Source organism: Dermacentor silvarum, chromosome 1 (assembly GCF_013339745.2).
Source record: "Dermacentor silvarum isolate Dsil-2018 chromosome 1, BIME_Dsil_1.4, whole genome shotgun sequence".
Taxonomy (NCBI): Eukaryota; Metazoa; Arthropoda; class Arachnida; order Ixodida; family Ixodidae; genus Dermacentor; species Dermacentor silvarum.
The window spans coordinates 121,214,244-121,237,455 of record NC_051154.1 but is presented as its reverse complement, the minus strand read 5'-3'; the positions used below and the strand labels follow the sequence as shown (position 1 = coordinate 121,237,455).

The following is a 23,212-nucleotide window of genomic DNA, read 5'->3' as shown; positions in this document are numbered from 1 at the left end:
AAATGGAGGTCGAGAAGATGATCGCTTGAGGTATTGTCGAACCATCATCCAGTCCTTGGGCGTACCCTGTTGTTCTAGTTAAAAAGGACAACACCTGGCGCTTGTGCGTGATTACCGACACCTCAGTAAAATCACCAAGAAAGACGTTTATCCTCTACCACGCATTGATGACACCCTCCACTGCCTCCACGGTGTGAAGTACTTTTCTTCCATTGGCCTTCATTCCGGCTTCTGGCAAATTGCCATCGACGACATGGACCACGAGAAGCCTGCCTTTATAACGCCCGATGGCTTGTACCAGTTCAAAGTCATGCCTGTTGGCTTATGTAATGCTCCAGCTACTTTTTAATGCATGATGGACACGCTCCTGCATGGTCTCAAGTGCTCCATCTGTCTTCATTACTTAGATGACGTCATTGTTTTTGCTCCTACATTTGCCACGCACCTGGAGTGCTTCTCGCTCGTTCTTTCTGCTTTTCGCAATGCTGGTCTTCAACTTAATTAGTCTAAATTTCTCTTTACATGCTGCCAAATTACTATTCTCGGTCATATTGTTGACTCGTCTGGTGTACACTCAGACCTGGACAAAGTTCGTGCCGTAGAGAAGTTTCCCGTGCCAACATGTACTGAAGATGTCCGGAGCTTCGTCGGCCTGTACTCATACCACCGCCGCTTCGAGCACAATTTTGGGGAAGTCGCCCATCCTCTTATTGCTCTTCTGAGGGCGGACATTTTATTTTCTTGGAGCCCTGCACAAGCAGCCACATTCTCGAAGCTTATCTCCACCCATCCTGGCGCACTTTGACCCGTCTGCTCCAACAGAAGTCTGCACTGACGCCAGTGGTCACGGAATCGGTGCCATTTTATGCCAACATCAGCGAGCAGAATTATTCCATCACTGAACGTGAGTGCCTTGCACTTGTCTGGGCAGTAGCGAAATTTTGCCCTTACCTATATGGTTGGCCATTTACAGTCGCCACAGACTACCATGTTCTTTGCTGGCTTTCGTCTCTGAAAGACCCTACCAGTCGCCTAGGTTGCTGGGCGCTACGCCTTCAGGAATACTCGTACACAGCTGCATACAAGTCCGGCCGTTTACACCAATATGCCGACTGCTTGTCCCGCCATCCAGTCGACCCTCCCGATGTTCCTGCGACCGACGCTTCTGTTTCTGTATTTTCGCTATCTGCTTTCGCTGACCTCGCTATTGAACAGCACCGAGGTCCAAACATATGTGATATCATGGACAAGCTCACATCTGGGTCAAGCAATCCCTCCCTTTGCATGTTCTAACTCCAGGACAGCAGTTTACATCGGCGCAGCATGCACCCTAGCGGACCTGAAATGCTGCTTGTCATTCCCCAGCATCTTCGTACCACTGTTCTGTCCCAACTGCACAATGTACCAACTTCTGGTCACCTCAAGGAATCTCGGCCGGGCTTCGGCAGTACCACGACAAGCATAAAACATGACAACACACGGTAGAATAACACGTACAATGTTTATTTCCCCGAGGATTCACTTGGTAGCAAGTTGGTTACGACTGCAACAGTTGCTAGGGTCGATCGTAAGGCGAACAATAGCAGGGCGCGACAAAGGATTGGAACAAGAGGTTTACCTGAGGTCCTTCCTTCGTCATGGCTCGCAGTCTTCCCTCCTCACCAGCGTTCGCCAGCCGTGCCAAATCTTGACCGCCCCACCTTGTTCTTGGCTCAGTCCAATGGGCGCAGGGCTCCGCATACACATCACTGTTACGTTTCCAAATGGTTTCCAAGAGGGTTGCGTCACCGCGAGAAAAGCCGTCTGGCTCCCCGCACGGGAAGAGAGGAAAAAGGCGTCTGCTCTCCTCGCTTCCGTGGCGCACGTAGGAGCGCAGGAAATTATGAACTTTCATAATTCCCACATCCCTCCCCCCCTTAAGACCGAACGCGCCTTTGACTCCAGTGGCGCAAAGTTATGGTGGTCTCGCCACAACTGCAGCCCAGGAAGCAAGCACGCAGCTAGCTAGTAGCCGTCTACCCTTCAGCTTGATCTAGCTAAGGCCACAGCTAGTAACCATCTATTGTAAGCTGTACTCTAGACCTAGACAAGCCAGCTGGTAGCTCAGCTAACCTTGGGAATAGCCACTTTGGGAAGCACTGATGTAGATGCGGTGTAGACATTCAATGTTCAGGCTTGTTTCAGCTTCGCAGGTGCTATAGTTAGCTCTACTTACCATGTTTATCATACTGGATGGTTGAATTCTTATTTTACATGTCCCTACAAAAGCACAAGAAAGGCAACGACCCCAGTAAAATTTTCACTTAGACTGCGGTCAGTGTCTTTCTTGTGCCAAGTTAATTCTCAACGAGATGAGCTTTTGTCAAGCCCCAGACTTCATGTCACTGTAATATTGCACAAATAACAAATTGATAATCATTTAAAGAAGTAATAAATTCAGTGCAACAAAATATGTTTTTTGAATACATAGCACTAGTACTGGAATAGTTACCCAGCGTTCACAAAGAAATGCATTTGTGCTGTATATATTTTTCTCACACCTTCCCTTTCAACTGCAAGACAAAGTGTTTGTCTAAGCTCATACAAGTATAGCATTTGTTGTGATCAAATGGCGTCAGCATTAACCAACTTTAATGGTTACCAAAGTGGGTAATGAAGCATTATTGGAAGTTTCCATACAAAGTATGACATCTGCCACTACGCATGTGTGATAGAAAAAGCGACTCTTCATTATGCCCCTTTATTTTTCTTCTAGGAAGATACAGCTTAAATAAGTGTAGCAGTTCAGCCTAAGCACACACTGAGCGCACATAATACATTGCAGTCCACTCATCTTGTTCAGCCATTCATATCAGAGTACCATGGCTGTAATAGTTCTACATTTGTAGAGTCAGAAAAGGACCATTGTTTTGTGACACTAGTGGATCAATATTAGAATACTGTACCATGCACGCCGGCTGTAGCAGTGTACTTAATAACCATGTCAGTCTGAAATATTGCAAGAAATGCACGATTCTATTTCCCTTGTTTCACAGGTGATGAGTAGATTGCACTGCATGTGCATGTTATGTGCCAGTAGACTTGCACTGGTATGAAAATGCATGGATCGAAATCCAAAGTCACATATGCCATTTCGATGACCGAATACAGCCAATAAAAACCACTATTGCCTGAGGTAAACTACACTCTAAACGGTTGCATGCAGTACTAATGGCAGCAGAACTGAGTTCAAGTGTATGGAGAGTGCATTTTAAGCAAATAAAGCAGCATGCAGAAAGGCTGTTTCCTGTTTCTACACTGACACAACCTTCCATAATGGCTCATAGATGCTTAAGGGAGCAGTAAAAATGGAGTTTATTTCAGAAATACAAGTGGTGATTCAGTATAGTTGTCATGACTATGACTAATAAATTGGGTCCTTAGTGAATGCAACTTCTTTAAGAGAACTTAGAAATATTAATTATCAATGCAACCAAAAATGAAATTGTCTTAGATAAAATGTAAATTCAAATGTTTATAAAATGTGTGCTTTTTTTTTTTAGAGCATCACTAAATGTAGTACACTTAATTTTGATTAATGCAAACAGCACAAAGAACCGGCTAATACTTTGACGGAATTGTGAGCTTAAAAGGCAGCAAAGGTGCATTTACAATGCTCTCTTGAATAGGTCTTTCCAGTAACGACTGTTTTAAAAGACTTATTTTGCCTAAATCATGGCTGCAAAAACTATATCACTGTTACAACACACAAAATTGATTTGTTGATAACTCAAAAGTTATCAATTTAAATTACAGCTGAAATGTGGCTGGCCTACCAAGAAGAGCTCCTTGTGGGCCCTGGCGCCATGTTTTGATTTGGAGGCGCACCGTTTCTGCTAACCTGAAAGGCTTGATTTTCATCCTGGAATACTTTGTTGCAATCTTCTCCTGACAACTGGGACTCCCATGCAGAAAGTTGGTAGATATCACCGGTACTGAAGTTCCTTTGTGCCACTTCACGGAAAATTGCAGCTGCTTACACAGGGATGTACTGGCTCAATGGTTGCTAGTATTCTGAACGAGTTAAAACAAGACATCAACAGTATAAAACAAATTTTAGAACAAGATTATTACTCTCCTTTAAAATCAATCAGTGCACCTAGGAGAAATTCATTAAGGGAGTACTGACTGAAAAATTTTGTGTCCCACTTGGTGCTTTCTTAGGTAGTTGCCGACTCCAAATTGCGACATGGAGCCTTAATTCCTTGAGCAACACAAATAATTACATCAAATTTTATGCAGCTAGTTTAAAATATACTCCAAGTGCATCACAATTTTAGACGTGAAGCAGGAGACTATTCACATCGCCGAAACCATAGTTGGAATTCATGCGCTGTAACAAACAATTCAAGCATGAGCCAATTGGCTCAGTGCAGTAGTTGACGGTACATAATGACCTTGTCACTAAAAGCCGCCTAACTGACCCTTTTTTTGAAATGCAGGGCTACTCTCCCCTGTTATCCTGTTGAATAATCGTCTTTTCGCAGCATGGTCATAGTGTTTGTGTGTGTCATGTTTGCAGATTTTCTTGTAGCGCAAGAAACACACGGGCGTAGAAGAACAAAGACACACACAAGCGCTAACTTCCAACAACGATTTATTTCCGGGATGGACGCCACTTTTATACCTGTACTTTTTTCCCCTCGCTTCACAAGCATGTGTCTACTGACACGGCACATGATATAATCTACTTGCAGACTAATTCAAGGAAACAAAGCACATGGTAAAATGATAAAATGACACACTTGCAGACTAGGCAAAGAAAACTAGTATGTTTAACGCATGAGCAGGAATTCCCACTCCTTCTTGGATAATGACAGGGACGATTTGCTAACATAAGCATCGCCAAACTTTTTAATGTGACTACTTTTAATGGTTAGACGAGTTAATTCGCATTTGCTTCTCCCGATAATAACTGCATCTTTGAAGCGGGGCTCAAGATACAGTTATTATCGGGAGAAGCAAATGCGAATTAACAAGTAGATCATCCAACATAGAAATGTACTTCGCTCCGCCGAGGTTGGAAACTATCTCGTCCACCCTTGGGAAGGGATACGCATCCTTCTTCGTGGCCGTATTCAGCCGCCGGTAGTCCTCACAGAGACGGCAACCCCCATCCTTTTTGGGGACGAGCACGATTGGGAAACCCCTGGCGCTCGTGGACTGCCGGACGATACCAGCATCGAGCAGCTCCTGTAGCGCCGCGTCAATTGCCTCCCGTTTGGCAGGACTGACCGGTCTAGGGTTTGACTTACAAGGCTGCGCGTCGCCCGTCACGATGCGATGCTGGACCAGCAGGAGATCTGCCAGGAGATCGCACCTTTTCTGATCTGGTCTCGGCAAAAATCCGTGCTTGCAAGCCGCTACTACTAAGTGGTCCGTTTCGAGAAAGGAAAGGCTGGCGCTATATTCTGCAGCCACAAGCCGCTGCCAGCGGTTTCGGCAGCTGCATTGCTCTCTTCGAAAATATTCCTCCTTTCCACTTCGGCGAATGCGGGTGTAGCGAAATGCGCGAGCGGCGCCAACGAGTTTTCCCGGTAGCCGCCGTTGCCGAAGTCGATCACAATGCCAGTCTTCACCAAGAAATCTCGTCCAAGGATTACTGGGACCGCGAGGCGAGTCAGGTGAATGAATCGTTGCCTCTGCCGCAACTTGACCCCTCTCCGTTCGAGGCGACCTCGTCTCCGATCATCGATGCACTTGCCCTGGTATCGAGTAGTGCTTTGAAGGTAGTCCCCGCAATTGCGAGATCTATAACAGGGGCAGTCACGTTCGGCGCTCCGACTCAAAAGACTGAATATGCCGCGATTGTGTTTGTCTCGCAAGCTGCTGCCGTGGCGGCTGCTCACCTCGTTTCCCTGCTGGTTAGGGCACTCCCGCGCGATGTGTCCCGTCTGGGCACAGTTGAAACAGCGCACGGTGTTCCGCGCCGTGAGTTGTGGGAAGCGGGGCTGCTCCACCGATCCCCAAGCGTCGGGGTGAGGTCGGCCGTCCGTAATCGCGTTTTGAGCGGGTCTGCTTAGCTGCGTCACTGGTATGCGATCGTCTGATCGGGGTGGCTCAGTCAGCTGCAACTCAGTCAGCATACGGCGCGCGGCGACAATTTTATCGCCCTTGGACTTTATACGGAACCTCACGGCGACACCGACGGCAGAAATCCGGTTGAAGTGTCCATACTATTGCTATCGCAAGAATATAATCTCACTATGAGGGCGGGAGCAGTCTACCTGACTGGAGCAGTATTTTTTCTTTGGGGTGTTGCTACGCTGCGCTCCGCAACACCCCAACGACCGCCGCTTCGCGTCGCCGCCCGGCATCGCGGCTTCCGCCGCGGCACTGGGGCACAAACGCGAGCACTATCCGCTTGTTTACAGCACCACAGTTCACCGAGATCAAAAGCTGTGATGCCACACCACCACTACTGCAAGGATTTCCGCCACTAGAACAAACGCTACAATAATAAAGCGCGGCCGGCGTGGCCAGACACCGTCAGACATTCAACGCGCCCTAAACGATTCGCCCCCTACGCACGTAGGAGCTGCGCTCGGCAAAGTCGGCTGCGCCCGGTCCCGGAGATAAGAGCCACGATCAGTAACTAGCAGCCGACGAGCGGCCGCGCAGACCAGTGCCTCAAAAGTCTCTAAGCGATTATGTCCCTAGGCACCTAGGAGCTCCACGATTTCCATGACAACACGTGCTAAGCGGAAGTCACGTGACCCGTAGTGCTATGCCCCCGCTGTACCTAAACGATTCGCCCCCTACGCACGTAGGAGCTGCGCTCGGCAAAGTCGGCTGCGCCCGGTCCCGGAGATAAGAGAGCCACGATCAGTAACTAGCAGCCAACGAGCGGCCGCGCAGACCAGTGCCTCAAAAGTCCCTAAGCGATTATGTCCCTAGGCACCTAGGAGCTCCACGATTGCCATGACCACACGTGTTAAGCGGAAGTCACGTGACCCGTAGTGCTATGCCCCCGCTGTGCCTACTAGCAATTTTAAAGTCTCGACCCCGGCATCGCAGCGTGCTCGCTGTTCGTGTGCCCGCTGCCGTGCCAAGCGCCGCATGGTTCCAAGGACTCCTATGGAGACGGCGATGGTATTTCGGCTTGCACCCGGCGTGATTCTGTGGCCAGCTTGTTCAGGTCTCTGCAACGTGAACCCCGCAGGTAAACTGCGTAGGATGGCTTTGTCGCTCCGTGTTCGAAGCATTCGGATCAGCGTACTCGAAAAGCTCCTGCATCGCACGGACGCACTCCACCAGCGATTCGTCCGGGGCCTGCATGCGTAGCTCCACCTCCCTCCGCATCTGCAGTCGGTATTCATACCGGAGGAATTCGTCTCTACATAGCCTACGAAACTCGTCCATGGGCCGCATTCTGAAACGTTCCACTTCGGCGATATTTCTTTTTCGCTTTCAGGCGCGCGCTGATTGGCTGGCTGAGCAAAATTGATTTACGTTGGGCTCAACCAGCTAATCAGGGGCGGTATTCTGTAAGAGTCTACCTAGTGGACTGTCCATTTCGCCATTTCTGCGACCGTTAATTCGCTGCAGCTTGACGTGCAGGAAGGTGCCAGCCAGTCTCCTTCCTGCACGTCAAGCTGCAGCGAATCAACGGTCGCCGAAAGGGCCAGTCCACTAGGTAGACTCTTACAGAATACCGCCCCTGCTCTTCCAATTTTGCTAAAACAGCCAATCATCGCGCGCCTGAAAGCGAAAAAGAAATATCGCCGAAGTGGAACGTTTCATAAAACGACCCCATGGTGCTCGCCGTGTGGCCTACCAAACGGTACCACCGGGCGGCCTGGTTGACTAGAGCAACTGGGGGAACTCTCTCCAACACCGCGCTCTCGCGCATGCCAATCGCTTGCTCGTACTGATGCAATGCCAGTAGAAAAAAAAAAAAAAAAAGAATTGCCAGTTCCACGAAATGAAATCTGTCGAAACAGCGGAGCAGAGTCGTTCTGTTTCTTCGATTGGCGTGTATGTGTGATTTTTTTTTTTTTTTTTTTTTCGCTGTGGTAGTCTTCGTTTTAGACCGAAGGAACAACCACATATCCGCTGTTTCGACAGGTTTCACTTCGTGGAACTGGCAGCATTTTATTAGTGAGACATGAGCATCACTGTAAATCCCTCCCATTGTTTGGGTTTTCGCAGGTCTCACGTCCGGTGTTTTTTTTTTTTTTTTTTTTTTTTTGCCTTTTACAAGCACGGCCCTGTGATCGCTGTAGTAGACGGTCAGTGGACGCCGGCCGTGGACGTCCACTGACCGTCTACTACAGCGATCACAGGGCCGTGCTTGTAAAAGGCCGCTCGCGGCGTCCATCGTGCGAAGAGCGGACGGCGCAAACACCCTACCCGGCGCGCGCTCCGATTGGTCAGCTCGCCGGGAGGAGAGGAGCCCTCCCGTGTCACGTGACCTCTCCGGCTCGCTCCTGCGTGACGGCGCACGCTCGTAGGCCTGTTTATAGTCCGACGTTATCGGCGCGCGGGCGAGCGTCGTTTGCGGCCAGTCCCGCTATGCCGGCTGCGAAATGCCATCCATTCTATCATAGAGCTTCTCACTATAACACCTAGAGAGTAATCTGGAGCCACCGTCTATGCGACTTTCTTAAAGGGCGCTGTGCCGTCATGGGAATGATGGGATATGTGTCTGCGAGGCTTGTGTTGGCTGGTGTTGTTCGAGGCTTCGTCTAAAACGTGGATATGGCTACACAAATAACGCATTCTTAAAATAAAATCTACATAAAAGGCTTTCATTCACGCTTATGACATTATCAATGAAGTTTACTCACCTACAATGCAGATTCAACCGAAGAAAAGCAAGAACAGACGACAGGTTGTTCCAAAGCGAGTGAGAATCCTGTCGTCTGCCCTCCAACTTTAGCGGCCAGCAGATACTCTTTACGTTTCATATAATTGTACATCCAATAATAAGTCCTCAACATTAAACAAAACATGTTTTTGTGTAATAATAAAGCTAAAAAAGCTTTTTACGTGCTGTTTCAGCAGGAAATTAATCATTGTGATAGACGTAACGGTGCTAGCCAGGCGCGTCTTCAAGGCGTTCTAGCTCTCCAAGAATGATGCCAATCCGAAGTCACAATATACCAGCATTATTATAGAGTTTCTCACTATATTACCTAGAGGGAAATCTGGCGCTGCTGCGCTGTGGTATCCATGCAACTTGCATAGACGGCGCCAGATTACCCTCTAGGTGTTATAGTGAGAAACTCTTTGGGCATTCCCAAGCCCACAGTGCAGCAGCGCCAGATTTCCTTCTGGGTAATATAGTGAGAAACTCTATGCCCTGTATACTTCAACGCGTGTGCCATCCGCAGCTATCTTCGGAGCATGCGCAGAGCGACCCACAACCCGCGCGCCGCTTTGAACGGCTGTCTGCGACCATTGACGAAGCGGCGTGGGTGCCTTTCTTTCGCGCGCAATGCACTGTGGGTCGGCGCAGTCGGCGTTGCCAACGCGCTCCGATGTCGAGATGGCTCTTGCTTCATCAGCGCGTTGGTCGCAGCCGACTGCGCCGACCCACAATGCATTGCGCGTGAAGAAAGGCACCCACGCCAACGTCTAAGAACGTTGGCCCACGCTGCTTCGCAGACTATTGCAGACAGCCGTTCAAAGCTGCACGCGGGCTCAGGATCATTCTGTGCATGCACCAAAGGTAGCAGCCGACGGCGCGCGTGTCTAAGTGTAGAGGGGATGGCATTACGGCTGGCGCAATGCAACCGGTGTAGCGTGTGACTGGCCGCAGGCGACGCTTGCTCGCGCGCCGATAACGTCGGACTATAAACGGGCCTTTATTAAAACGTTGGCGCTCATCTGATCGCCGTAACCGCTGTACGCCGGTATAGGGGCTCCGATCCGAGGCCCGGGGGAAATCGTGGTTCGCAATGCCTGCTGCAAAGCGCTCGCCAGAACGGGCACGGGGTTTGCCATGTCTGCAGGCATTACAATGCGGTGGGCTCGCTAGGCGTGTGTGCTGTGTGGCCGAAGGCATATTCCATGTGACGGGATGCCTTTCAGGCAACCGCCGAAAATGTCCGACCCGATTGCAGAGGCCCCTGTGTTTACTGGGAACTGGTCACTGTCGGGCTCCGTGGCGGAGAGCCGATGGAATTTCATCCTTTGGTCAGACCGAGTGGGGGCTCAAAGTGGCCAGGGCGGCTGCACCGGCGGCGCGCGCAGTTGCTGTGGGCACGACCTTGTTTGAGTCGAGTAGTGTACACCGAAATTTTCTGACATTCTGGAGATGCGTGCGGCGGAGAGAGGTACTTCGCCGTTCGGAAAGGGCTTCTGGGAAACGCCGCTGTAATCTGCTGTGTTGACGATGTGCATGGAGGGAACCAACATTCCTTGACTGAGGAGAAAAGGTTCAGTGACTTGCCGAAGTATGCTGGCGTGTTGGTGGGGTGCGCGGGGTCGGGCACTCCTGCATTGTCGGGCACTCCTGCACTCCAGTGCCTGTCGAAGCATTCCGGCGTATTCAAAGGCTCACTGGTTGCTGGTGCGGTAGCGCAGTACATGTTTTCACGGTCCACATTTGTGGGTGACGCGGCTGATGCAACGAGGCCTGAGTTTTCCCTGGCCCGACTGTAAATATGGGCCAACTCCATGAGATCGCTAAGTTCGTAATGCGGGTTCGTCACTGTGTTGCGGGAGCCGGCTGCACGATTGCGTCTGCAAACGAGAATTTATGTTGGGCGCCAGTTGTAGTCTCAGGTTCTCTCAAGCCGCCTTTATGGGTAAGGCTTGATGGCCAACTCCCTTTTGCTCGCCTTGTACGGACGGGCCTTCGCCACTACCAGGACAAGCATAAAACATGACACATGGTAGAATAACAAGTACAATGTTTATTGCTCCAGAGGATTCATTTGGTAGCAAGCTGGTTACGACCGCGACGTTTGCCGAGGTCTATCGTAAGGTGAACAGTGGCAGGGCGCAACAAAGGATCGCAGCGAGTTATTTACCTGAGGTCCTTCGACATGGCTCGCAGTCTTCCCTCCCAGCACCTCCTCTATTTTTTTCTGTGCCTGTTGCGTCGCGCCCATTCCCATTGGTGTCCCATCGTGGCTTTGTTGCTCTGACTGACTGCGTGGTGGCGCTAGGCTATTACCTTCTAGGTTACAGGATAGGCTAAAGGTAATGAACCTCCAGAAGTCTAGGTAGTGATCACAAATGTATTAAGCTGTATTTTAGAAGAGAAATGAAAGAAGGTAGGAGGCAAGATGAACAACCAGGTGGGATATTTTACTCAGAAAAGCAGCTGGATATAGCAACCCAACAAATTGAGGAAGTAATTTCAGAGGATACTAAAACAGAATGGACATATGCGAATTTAACAGGGCTATTTGAGCTAGAGCTTGCTAAGGTACAAGTCAGGCCCAAAGGGAACAGAAGACGTAAACCCAAGAGCTGGTAGGATGAGGAGGTTAAGAAGGCCATAGAGAAACGTCAGGAAGCATCCAGGGAACACAGATATTCAAAGCAGAGGGGTGAACCAGAAGCTGATTTCGACAGAAAATGGGATAACTTCTTAAACTGTAGAAGGGAAGCATCCCTTTTGATCAATGAGAAGATTAGAAGAAAGGGGACCCAATGGTTGTCAGAAGTAAACAAAAAGGATAGAAAAGCAGCGAAGAAATTTTGGAAACATTTGAACTAGAGCAGGAGGTTTATAGTTACAGCTCAAGGTGTTCGGTTAGAAGGAGATGAGGCAATGGAACATATAAGAGCAATGATGACAGAAAAATTTAAAGAACGAAACGTAGCATGTGCTCAATCAGGTGAGGATAGACTGGTTAGTGCAGTGGCTCCACTTGAACAAAGCGAGTGGGGAAGGGCGGAGAAGAGGGTTGCTAGTAGCACATCGACAGGTCCTGATGGCATGCCAATTATGTTAATAAAGACATTGGGCCCAAAATATAAGAAAGCATTAAGAGAGGCAGTGAGCCAAATGATAATGGACGGTAAAGCCCCCGACGGGTGGAGACTGAGCAGGATGAGCATGATATATAAGGGAAAGGGGGACAAAGCCGACATAAACAACTACTATCCCATAACAGTGATGTCAGTGGTTTACATGGTGGTGATGCAGATTATAAAGGACAGACTGCAGACATGGGTGGAGGGCGAGGAGGTGCTGGGGGAACTACAAAATGGGTTCCGGAAACAAAGGATTTTAGAAGATAATCTGTTCTTATTGACACAGTGTATTGAAATAGCAGAAAAGGAACACAGGCCTCTATGGCTCGCATTTCTGGATATCAAGGGAACCTATGACAGTGTAATCCAAAAGGATTTGTGGGACTTGCTGGTCACTGTAGATGTCGAAGATGGAGTAAGTAATCTTTTAAAAGATATCTATAAAAGCAACAAGGTGCTTATAAAATGGGAAAAAGGTATCTGAGCCTATAGAGATACAGCAGGGGCTTGAGCAGGGGTGCCCTCTGTCACCTTTGTTGTTCATGCTGTATTTGCAAGGATTACAGAAAAAAATTGGAGAGGAGCAGACTTGGCTTCAACTTTTCCTTTTTTGAGCAAGGAGAATGGATTAAACAGTCATTACCAGGACTGATGTACGCTGATGACATTGTACTTATGGCTACAGCAAGGAAGACTTGCAGGGATTAATGGACATCTGTGGTAAAGAGGGAGATAGCTTAGGTTTGAAGTTTAGTAAAGAAAAATTGGCAGTCATGATTTTTAATTATAATCAGGGCAGCGAGCATAGGATACAGGAGGTTACGCTGGAGGTAGTGGACAAGTACAAATATCTTGGAGTGTGGATAAACAACGGGGCTGAGTACCTAACGGAACATGAAAAATATGTAACGACTAGAGGGGTAGCAGGAATGCAGCTGTGATGAAAAATAGGGCACTGTGGAATTACAATAGGTACGAAGCGGTGAGAGGGATTTGGAAAGGGGTGATTGTCCCTAGGGTTTGACTTTCGGCAATGCAGTCCTGTGCATGAGATCAGAGGTTCGAGCGAGGTTGGAAATTAAGCAGCGAGGGGTAGGTAGGCTTGCTTTGGGAGCACACGGAAATACACTAAATCAGGGGGTACAGGGTGACATGGGATAAATGTCCTTCGAGGGCAGGGAAGCTAGCAGCAAGATTGAATTTGAGAAGCGATGGAGGGAAATGGCGGAAAAGCGGTGGGCAAGGAGAGTTTTCAGTTATTTGTACATGAGAAATGTTGACACAAAATGGAGGAAAATTGTCAATCAAATATTTGGACTGCAGGAGGGGTGCAAACCAAGAAACAGCGGCTAAGAAAAAGGTTAAAGAAACAGAAAGGGGTCTGTGGAAAACAGGGAGAGCAGACGAAATCAGCACTGGGAACATACAGAACTTTCTAGCAAGAAATTGGCAAAGAAAATTTCTATGATAATTCTAGGGGAAGCTCTTTGTTGTTTGAAGCCAGGATGGGAGTATTGCAGACTAAGATGTACCGAGGCAAGTACCAAGGTATAGACACGTTGAAACAGCTGAACACCTGATACTTTTCTGTAAAGGGCTTAACCCTACAGTGCAAAGCAACGGGGCTGATTTTTTCAAAGCATACGTGTTTAGGGACAGTGGAGGCAAAATAGACATTAAGCGGGTAGAAATAACCAAATGGAGGTTATCTGATTGGTGGCTAAAATCAAGGCAAGGGTGAAATTTCACCCTCCACAAAGTACAAAATATGTCAATAGTGACGGCTAGGTGGCGTGTGCCACCGCCAGATTTAAAGGGTTCAGCCTCATCCATCCATCCCCGTGGTGGCAGCTGCGGCACGCGGCACCCGTTGTTAACCTGTGCATTGTTTTTTTTGTTTAGTTTTATTTTATTGAATTATTTATTAATCTTGCTTTTTTTTGGTCTTCAGAGTTTATGAGTCCTCCATATTAGTGTATGAGAGCATAGTGCGGAAAGAAGCATTAAAAAACGTGTTTGTTCCATTAAGTCCTGTGCTGATGGTGAGAGCCCGAGTTAAAGGGTCCCTGAAACAGTTCGGACAAATTTTGTCGACGCGTACGGTACAGCTACACTAAAACATTCGCGTCACAATTTAAGTGAAGCGTCTCATATTAAGAGAGCTACGGATGATTACAAGTTACCCTTTTCCCTAGCTGTGCATTTTCAACTCAACTCGTTTGCCAAGTGATCGGGGCTAAGCTCCGTGTTTACTGGCTCTACGTCATGATGTGATGTGATGCTGTCTACTTCCGGTTGTCTTGGAGCCAGCGTGCGAAGGCTCTCCAACCTCTCCGCTAGCCGCCTGGCCATTGATTTGTAGCGAGAGCAATCCACGCAGCGTGCGTTGCAAGCGTTCTGTCACAGCGCCGAGCGTGTCCGGTATCCCGGTAACCACAGGCGAGCTGGGCCAGCTGGGCATTTTGATGGATAGGCAGAGGCATAAACTAAAGCCCCTCCTTACTACTGCTGTGATGAAGGAGCTTCGCAGACGTACGTGAGCGGCCTGATCGGCATGCACGGTTCAGCCATCTGGTGTCGCAGAGCTTAACCAGCCAAATGCAGAGCTAATATTACTGTAACCAAGTGTAAAAAAAATTTAAACATCTAAAAAGACTGTGTTCAAGATTACACTCCTGCCGAAAATTTGTGCCAGCAGCAAAGTAGAATACACTTGGTTACTGCTTATTAGCTCTGTGTTTGGTTGAGCTTTGTGCCATAGAGAAATAAATTCAACTTGTGCCGCCAGGTGGCTGCACCGTGCAAGCATTTGCACCTCCGTGCATCGCTTAAAAGGCCCAGTGCACTTGCGCTTGCGTTTACTCGAATACCGGACTTGCTAAACTCTATTGTGGTAGTAATCCTTTGGCGTGAAGTGACGGCCGCAAACGCGTAGATGCTGGCGCCGTTTGGATACCGACAGATCGATGTGCTGCAGCCACTCCGCTCGTCTGCTGCTTTATAGAGGGGCACGATGTCACTGCTTGACATGTCGCGGATCGCTACATTTGCAGCCCACAACGCAAGGGCGAACCATGTTGCTCGCGAAAAGAAAGAACGAGACCAACACTGACCGTGCAGCTCTCGTGAACACGGAGCACGTTGAAACACAAGCAGACAACACTTGCTGTGGGCCGGAAGCGCTTTTAGTGTAGTGATACATGTCCTTGTGCATTCTTTCTGTTACTTTCGTTTTATAGAAACAAATGAACTAACATCTACCATATCTTCTGGTTTATAAGACGCATTTTTCTTTTCTGAATTTTTCGTCGGTGCTTATATACGTTTTTTTTTCCCCGGAAAAACTGCCGTCAAAATCGGATTCGATGTTATGCCCACGCGAAGCGCGCTGGTTGACTTAATTGCTATGGGTTTTGTGCGCGCTATCGAGGTATTGGGTTCTTCTCGTGATCGAGTTCCCGAGTGCTGTGCGAGAAGGACAGAGCAGCAACGCAAGCGGCGGCAGGCCGACCACGAGTCGACCGACCCCGAAGTCGTCGCATCTGCAGATCGCTGTAAGATACGGCGCGCCACAGCGCAAACTACGCAGTTGCTACCAGAGTACAAGCCCCCCCTTTCTTCCCGTGCTGCCTTCCCGCTTTCCTCCCTTGTGCGCAATTCGGCTCACGGTCGCATGCGTTCACTCGCACATACAGCATACGGCCACGGGGATGATGTTATCGCCCTTGGAATTTAATTGGAATTAATCTCGATGGACGGATAATCGCGGGCTACCACGACGGCAGAAATGCGCCTGGAGTGTCTGTATCATCGCTATCGCAATTATATAAGAAATATATGGTACCCATACGCTTGCGCGTGACCTGCGTTCACGGATTGAAACGTCACAAATTTTTTTTAATATCTCTTACCGAACGAATAGGTGCGTCCTATACACCGGTGCGACTTATATACATTTTTTTTTTGTGTGGAAAAACTGCCATTTTGAGGGGTGTGCGTCTTATACAAAGGTGCAACTTATAGATCCGAAAATACGGTAAACTATTATGAACATTTGTTCACCATAATGTTGGAAAAATGATCGATGATGCGTCCTGGGCATCCAATCGGAAAGCTCGCCCTACTGATGTCATATGGTCAGATCGCGTCTCTTGGTCAGGAGCAGCCGAAATCTCAGCTGATTGGCGTGCTGTGAGCAGTTGCGATGTACCTTTTTAAAACCTTATAATAAATTACACGGTTTACGGGGAGCGCTTAGATGCATCAATTAATAATCAGAAGGACCCACTGTAATGACTCAGTACGTTTATACAAAATCGTCAAAATCACTTCAGGGTCCCTTTAAGAATAAATTGAATGCACAGGGTAAAGTGAGAAAGCAAAATATAATTTAATAATATAGGAATAAGAGACTTGTGAAACAAACATGTATGAACCACTAAAACTAAACAAGCATGCAGGCAGATCAGTTCAGTGTCGAAGGTGGCGTGTACAAGCGACAAGTGCGTTATCGTTTAGCCATCAAAGCTTTAAATATTTGCGAGACAGGCTTGTTTTCATAAAGCCTGGCTACTGCTTTATTGTCAGTGAAGTCAACGGCATAGTTTGTGAAAAACGGCTTCATGAATTTCTTACATACAAGTTCTACAAGTCTGCGCCTGTGGCCTTGATCACAACGGTCACAGAGCAGTACTGGCAAGGCAACAATAACGTCTACACTGTAGATCAAACACGTCTCCAAGGGCTTCTGCAGGGATACGCGGTCTGAAAGCATTCTGTCCACAAACCTCTTCCAAGGCATGCAGAACACGCACCAGCTCTTGAGTGGGGTAGCACAAACCTCCTCTGTCCTGGTGTGAGATCAAGCCGTCCATCGCGCTAGAACTGCTCCTTGTGCTTTTGCGACCAGCGACACGCAGTGTTCACACTCAGTCTTCTCGCTCACAACGGGGGATATATATCCTGCAACGAGGGAAATCGCTGCAATGTCTGGTGTTGGAAGAAAAGGTTGACGAACTGCACAGTTCACGCAGTGTCTGCTGCGCTAATTTCACTGCTGCGTGCGCATTTTTTGTGGATGGCTGTCTGTCTTGCTGCTCCTAATAATGCTGCTTGACGAAAAGAATGAGCTTGAAGTTTGTACATTACTGGTGTGCGAAGTCCAGCATGTCATTCCAGCCGACATCCAGCATGTCATTGCAGCCAGCACTGCGCCGAAGGGTCCCAAAGAGCAACTCTATGGGGTCGCTCAAAAATTTTCGCGTCAGTACAAACTTGAATTCTCTCCTATAAAAACCTAATGCATTGAATGTTAGACACAGTTGTAAATACAAGGGCGTGGTACGTTTCTTTCGTCGGGAAGTTCTGCAGTCCACTTGCCAATTTCAAGTCTTCAACATATTCTAAGAAAACAAGCTCCAGCCAGTGAAGTCTAGAGTCCTCCGGATCAGAGAACTGCTTGGAGTCCGGGTGATTTTGGTAAATATGTAGCTGGCAATTGCTGACATCCATAAGGACGAACCATTGGCATATGTTCTTCATGAACTCTACAGTTGGTCCGACGCTCGCAAACTTGAGTCGCATTGTATGCCCTGCATGGTCCTTCATGAAGGACAAAGCAGCTGTTTCCGCCTCGCAACAATATATATAAATAAACATGCTTCTATTAAAGTTAGGCGTGCTCATGTAGTAAATATTTTGCATCACTAAATTAAAATGGTTTGATGTTCCTGATATGTCTGTATGGGCTTGGTTCTTTATTATGTCTCTTGTTCCTTTGCCAGGCTATTAAAAAAGCAATACCTTATTATTTTGCATGTTAATACTGAAACGCCTTTACACTTGGCCTGTCCTCGCTCATTTGTTGCAAGTCATCTGTGAAGTTGCTGAAGATCATCTACAAACTGCAGATTGCTGCGTTATTCTTTGTTGATCCTTACGACTAATCATTCCCATTCTAACATCATAAATACTTACTGCAGTACTTCTTGGTTTCATTATAGATTTTGTATTCGACAATGTTTTATTACCTCATTTGAGCCAGGCATTGGTATTTGAGTATTGCTGTGACACAATAAGATGGCACGGTTGCATCTCCATACATTACGTTATCATAGTGGTGTGCAGCCTGCATATAGAGAAACAGAAGTGAGGACAGCTGTGAAGGCTTTTGTGTGTCACTCACTGGGAACAAGGGAGAGCTGCGAGGTTAGTGGGATTCTGTGTCACTCGGTGGACACTTCTGCATTTGGTGCATGCTAATTGCACCATGCAGGTACAACTGGCATTTCTTTTTCTTTCTGTCCCACGAAAGGTATTTATTACGAGGTATTTCTATATTGTAATAATGAATAAATAAAGAAAGAACAACATTACCTTCTCTCTTTCCGACCCTCCGCTGGCATGGATCATTTGCCCGGCACAAGGCTTTGTCATGTGGGGGTGTATGGGGGACTTGAAATGTGGAGGTTTCCACAAAGTTGAGCAGCGAATGACCTCAGGGAATTGTGAAAATGTAATCTAGAAGTGGACATGTATCATGAGTGAGGGGCTATAGTTTTAGTGTGATTTTTGCTCCTTCTTTCCTGTATTTTTTTTTTTTCAATTAAAAAAAAAACATTTTGTGTAGCGTAGAACAATGTCTTAGCATGTTTAAACAATTTTTCTACTTGTGTACTTTCAGAGATGTCTCAGTTCGGAGGTGCTGGCAAAAATCCACCATGGATGAGGGCCACTGGTGAGCTTTGTTAGCCTACAATTGTCCACGCTTGCCTTAGCTTTTCCTTCTTTCGCTTTTTGTAGAAGCTTGAGATGTAGATTGAGCCTGTTGCATTAATTATTTGCACATTGTGAATCTTGATGATGCCTCAGATCCCATGGGAGGGTTGAGGTTCTAAATATCTTATGTTGAATTCCAATGGCGGAGCCGGAGCAGCCAACGGGCTCCGCGAGCGAGCACTCGACTCTGGCGTAGAGCAACGCCTCCAAATCCGCGAGTGGAACACAACCTGCGCCGCCGGAGCCAGGCGGAAGCGGAAGTTCTATCCTTCGGGCGCCGATTTACCCAGCATACTATGCGTGTTGTCATTCCCTTCGGCTGTTTGCTCCCAGCACCGCCGCACCGGTCACTTGTCTGTTCAGCGCCGTTCACCTGCTGCTTAAAATTGTGGAATGGATATCTCGCCAAGCGTGCAGCAGCTTTTGTTTACAATGGTGAGCACACAGGATGCGGACAAACATGATAGGTGTCTAGCCGACAAGTTTGGACCTCTTCGGGAGAATGCGGAAGATCCTGTCGAATTCCGCGGCAGTTTCAGCGTCGCTGTCACTATTAGAGAAATCACTCGTGTCGGAACTTGAGCTTTCTAACTCGGAGCTGTCGCTATCGAGTAGCAGAACCAATGCCGCACGCTTTGCCGAACTAGCCGAGCCATTCATGTCGTCCGCCATTACCACCACAACTCGCGAGTCGCAACCGGCGGCGCCCCCCAGCAGACAAACGTGGCAAAGGAAATGCGTCACGCAGAGTTCGGTCCACTCCGCCGATTTTGGCGGAGCATCTTTTCCTGCTCCATGGAGTGACTCCCGCTCTGAATCCACTCCGACTCTCTCATTGGAACACTTTACTCCCGCCCTCACTCTGTCATTGGAACAAACTTGCTCCGAACCGAGCAGAAAAACTTGCTCCGACTCCGCCATTGGAATTCAACATTAATAAATGATATTCTATTTGGCCACCACCGTGGTGGCTAACAGTGATGATTTTTCTCTGCAGCATATGCTGTAACACAAGTCGTAAGATCTTCCTGAGTGATTGGCTTGCTGGTGGAGTTTTTAATGTGCACTTTTAATAGATTTTATAAATAGGAGGTAAACATGGCAGCAAATATTGCAAAATGAAATGGGCAACAAATGATGCTGTTTGCAGCTCGCTGCATACAGTTGTACAGGATTGTGTAGGACATTTCCACTAATTGTACATCAAATAATGCACTTACACCTGTCCCCTCTCCCACTCCTTTCATATTGATTCTGAATTTGTTGAAATCCACTTTTCATGTACAGTTATACTGTTTACCATTTAAATATTACTAGATAAACCCTCTAAGGCTCCAGTGGGGTGGATTAGGTGCCGTGACATCAGGGGGAATGAGCACTTTCTAAACTCTCTCATTACGCTGTTAAGCACGAGGTCGCGGGATCAAATCCCGGCTGCAGCGGCCGCATTTCGATAGGGGTGAAATAAAAAAATGCCTGTGTACCGTGCATTAGGTACACGTTAAATAAGCCCAGGTGGTCTCAATAATCCAGCTCCCCCACTGTGACATGCCTCATAATCAGATTGTCGTTTTGGCACATAAAACCTCAGAACTTAATTAAATTTTAAAATTCTAATCTTGCTGAATTAAGTCTTGGGTTATGGGGGTTATGGGTTATAGCTAAAGGGTTATGGGTATGGCATGTGTTTTTACTTTTCATGCTTAAGTAACTTTTGCTTATTACATGGATTAGTCTTTATTTCTTTATGTAGTGAGCTTGCAGGGCGATACTATAAAGCAGTGGAAAAAAAAAAAAACGCTGCAGTTCACTGATGATCCTTTATGGCATATCGTCATGTTTTGCAGCATAGGGGACCGGTGTAAGAAGCCTGCATGTTTTTTGTATGATGTAGACATTCAGGAACTTCTTCTGACCTGTGATTCAGGGGACTTTGATATCTTGATTACGAGGTGAGGCTATGCTGTTTGAGGAACAGTAATTATCCTAATTAATATCACAAGTTATCATAAATTCCTAATTTCGCTTGAACTTTCAGACTTTAAAATTTGTAATATATTGAACATATTGCCAGTAAATAGCATTTTAATTTAAAGCTTGCAAATGTGCTACATTGGCAGAAATTGAATTTGTTGCACTTAATAACACTCGACACCCAAAGGGTTAAAGGGACACTAAAGGCAAATGTTAAGTCAGCGCAGATTGTTAAAATACCATTCCAGAAACCAGTGCTCCCACTTCTGCGCCAAATGCGCCAGATTGTGCCATACGAGATTTCCTGCGCCATCCTGATAAAAACACAATTTTGCGCCGAAGTGCGCTAAAATTAGCGACTGCGCATTACGTGTGTGGCCGCAGTGGCCCGCAGATGTGCATGCTCTGAACGCGCATGACTAAAGCGGCTTCATAAATAGAACTTCACATTATCTATATGTCGGCGACCGATAATTCGGGCTCGTTGGGGACAGCCTAAAAGTCCAAATAATTGGGAGTTGGAAATATCCCAATTCGCCAGAAGAGAACTGAATTTATTCCGCCAGTGGCTAAAAAAGTACCTTATGCTCGGTTGACCACTTTCGGGGATACGTTCACTTTCGCGGGATTTCGTGTCACTAGTGTCAGCATTCTTGGTAGTGTACCAGGAACAGGGGTGTAGCCAGGGGGGGGGTTCATACCCCCCCCCTACCATTTACCCACCCTTTTTTCACGTCACTTCGCGCTGACATGATTCAAGAAACCGGTGCTACTATCACAATTTCATTCCTGGGCGCTTCCGTTTGGGTTGGTAATTTACAGTGAATCATGTCTGCATACGGAAAAACTTGTCGCAGTGTTTGTCGAGGCTTTGGCACTCTGAGGTTTTGGGCGAGAATGCGCAACAAATGAAGCAACAAATGCGGCGACCGCATTTTAGATGGATGTGAAAATGCTCGAGGCCCGTTTACTTAGATTTAGCGCACGTTAAAGACCCTAGGTGGTCTAAATTTCCGGAGCCCTCCACTACGGCGTCTCTCATAATCATATTGCGGTTTTGGGACGTTACACCTCAACAATACACAATTAAGAACTGTGTTTTTAAGGCTGTTCGAAAAATCTCAATCTCGGAATAATTTCACTTAGCTTTCGTGCTTGATTTTCTTATAAAAGGGGGCTGATGAACACAGAACACTAACTACCCAGCAGTACATGTAGGCAGCGTATTTCAAGGGGGCGACTTCGCATTGCGAGGAAGCGACGCACTTGGCAGAGTTCGGGCAGTGACACTGGATGCGAGAAAAGAGAACTTTACCGACTACTATACATGTCCGCTGGTAAAGTTTCGCCTTAAACACAAGCGTTCATTTCTACCCTGGCGGAAAGGTTCGCGGGTATACATTTCCGCCACTTCCCTTCAGGTGTCGCGCTCGCGCAATAGTCTGCGCGTGAAACGTCTCTTGTTTGCGATTGCGCCCCTACGGAAGGCTGGTAGTCGCTGTTGTGTTGTTGAATCCCAAACCAGCAATGTACACACGAAGGGGTTGATGCCAGCAGTGAAATTCCACCGACTCGCAACAGAATGCACGAAACAGACAGCCAACAAGCATGGATTACTGCTGTGCGCAGTGCAGCGTAAGTAAACCCTTGTTGCATGCGCTGACAGTTCGCGTCGGAGTTCACGTGTCCTGAGAAATTGATTATGTGCACTATGCACTGAACAAGACCAGAGTTCATTCCTGCATCACTAGTGCACCGATCGGTTGAGATTCTGTGAGGTCGAGGCCGCTTCCTGTTCGCGCCGGCATATGTGAAGCAGAAATGAGTTGCACGTACTACTTAAAACTGCGTACACATGCCATATCTATGCTGTGCAGTGAAATATTCTGTACAATTCTGAATCTGTTGACGTAAAGGCAAATGACGGCTGCACGCTCGCACACAGCGGAAGACACAGTGGCCTATGCCCTTGCCGCAGGAAATGCAACACTCTCCTTTCAGGGAGCAGGGCGACGAAAGCTTCGAAAAAAGAAAAGCATTATGCGTTTTTGCGCGTATTTAAGTTTTCTAGCGCAAAGACGCAGCGAACGAGCTATTGCTATGTGAGCAGGTATAGCCTGGTCACACGTGCATTTTCATGTGTATAGCCGTCCTTGACTTGTGAAACCCACTTCGCCCCGACGAGGACGACGCCATCTACGCTTAAGGGAGACTAGCGATTAACGATGTCTTCTCCGATCGGGCTGGTCGTCTCAATGATGCGTTTTCGAAGACTGGTCCATTCAGTGGTGCGATGAGAGGCCGTTGCTCCAAACGCTCACTGTACCCGACGTACTTACTGTATTTTACTGCGCTTACATTACTTTTTACTGAATTTCTTCAAGCACACGCGTACGTGAGGGGGTGGGGGAGGTCTCATGTCTTTGATATACATGTATAGAGTCTGTTCAAACTACCAATATTTATTATCGATCACGTCACATAGAGG

At 47.5% G+C, this 23,212-nt stretch overlaps 1 protein-coding gene across 3 annotated transcripts in view; it reads left to right on the top strand.

The window, feature by feature from the left end:
* The window catches only part of LOC119435943 (cell division cycle and apoptosis regulator protein 1), a 214,492-nt gene that overhangs the window by 8,368 nt on the left and 182,912 nt on the right, over window positions 1–23,212 (top strand). For 2 of the 3 annotated variants that reach the window (XM_049660883.1, XM_049660882.1), the window contains exons 1-2: window positions 7,102–7,201; window positions 18,656–18,709. In XM_049660883.1, the coding sequence (XP_049516840.1) occupies window positions 7,117–7,201; window positions 18,656–18,709 (139 nt within the window). In that variant the 5' untranslated portion in view covers window positions 7,102–7,116. Of the gene's footprint in view, window positions 1–7,101; window positions 7,202–18,655; window positions 18,710–23,212 lie in introns of those variants that run through there. The other variant, XM_037702648.2, reaches the window with a different exon arrangement.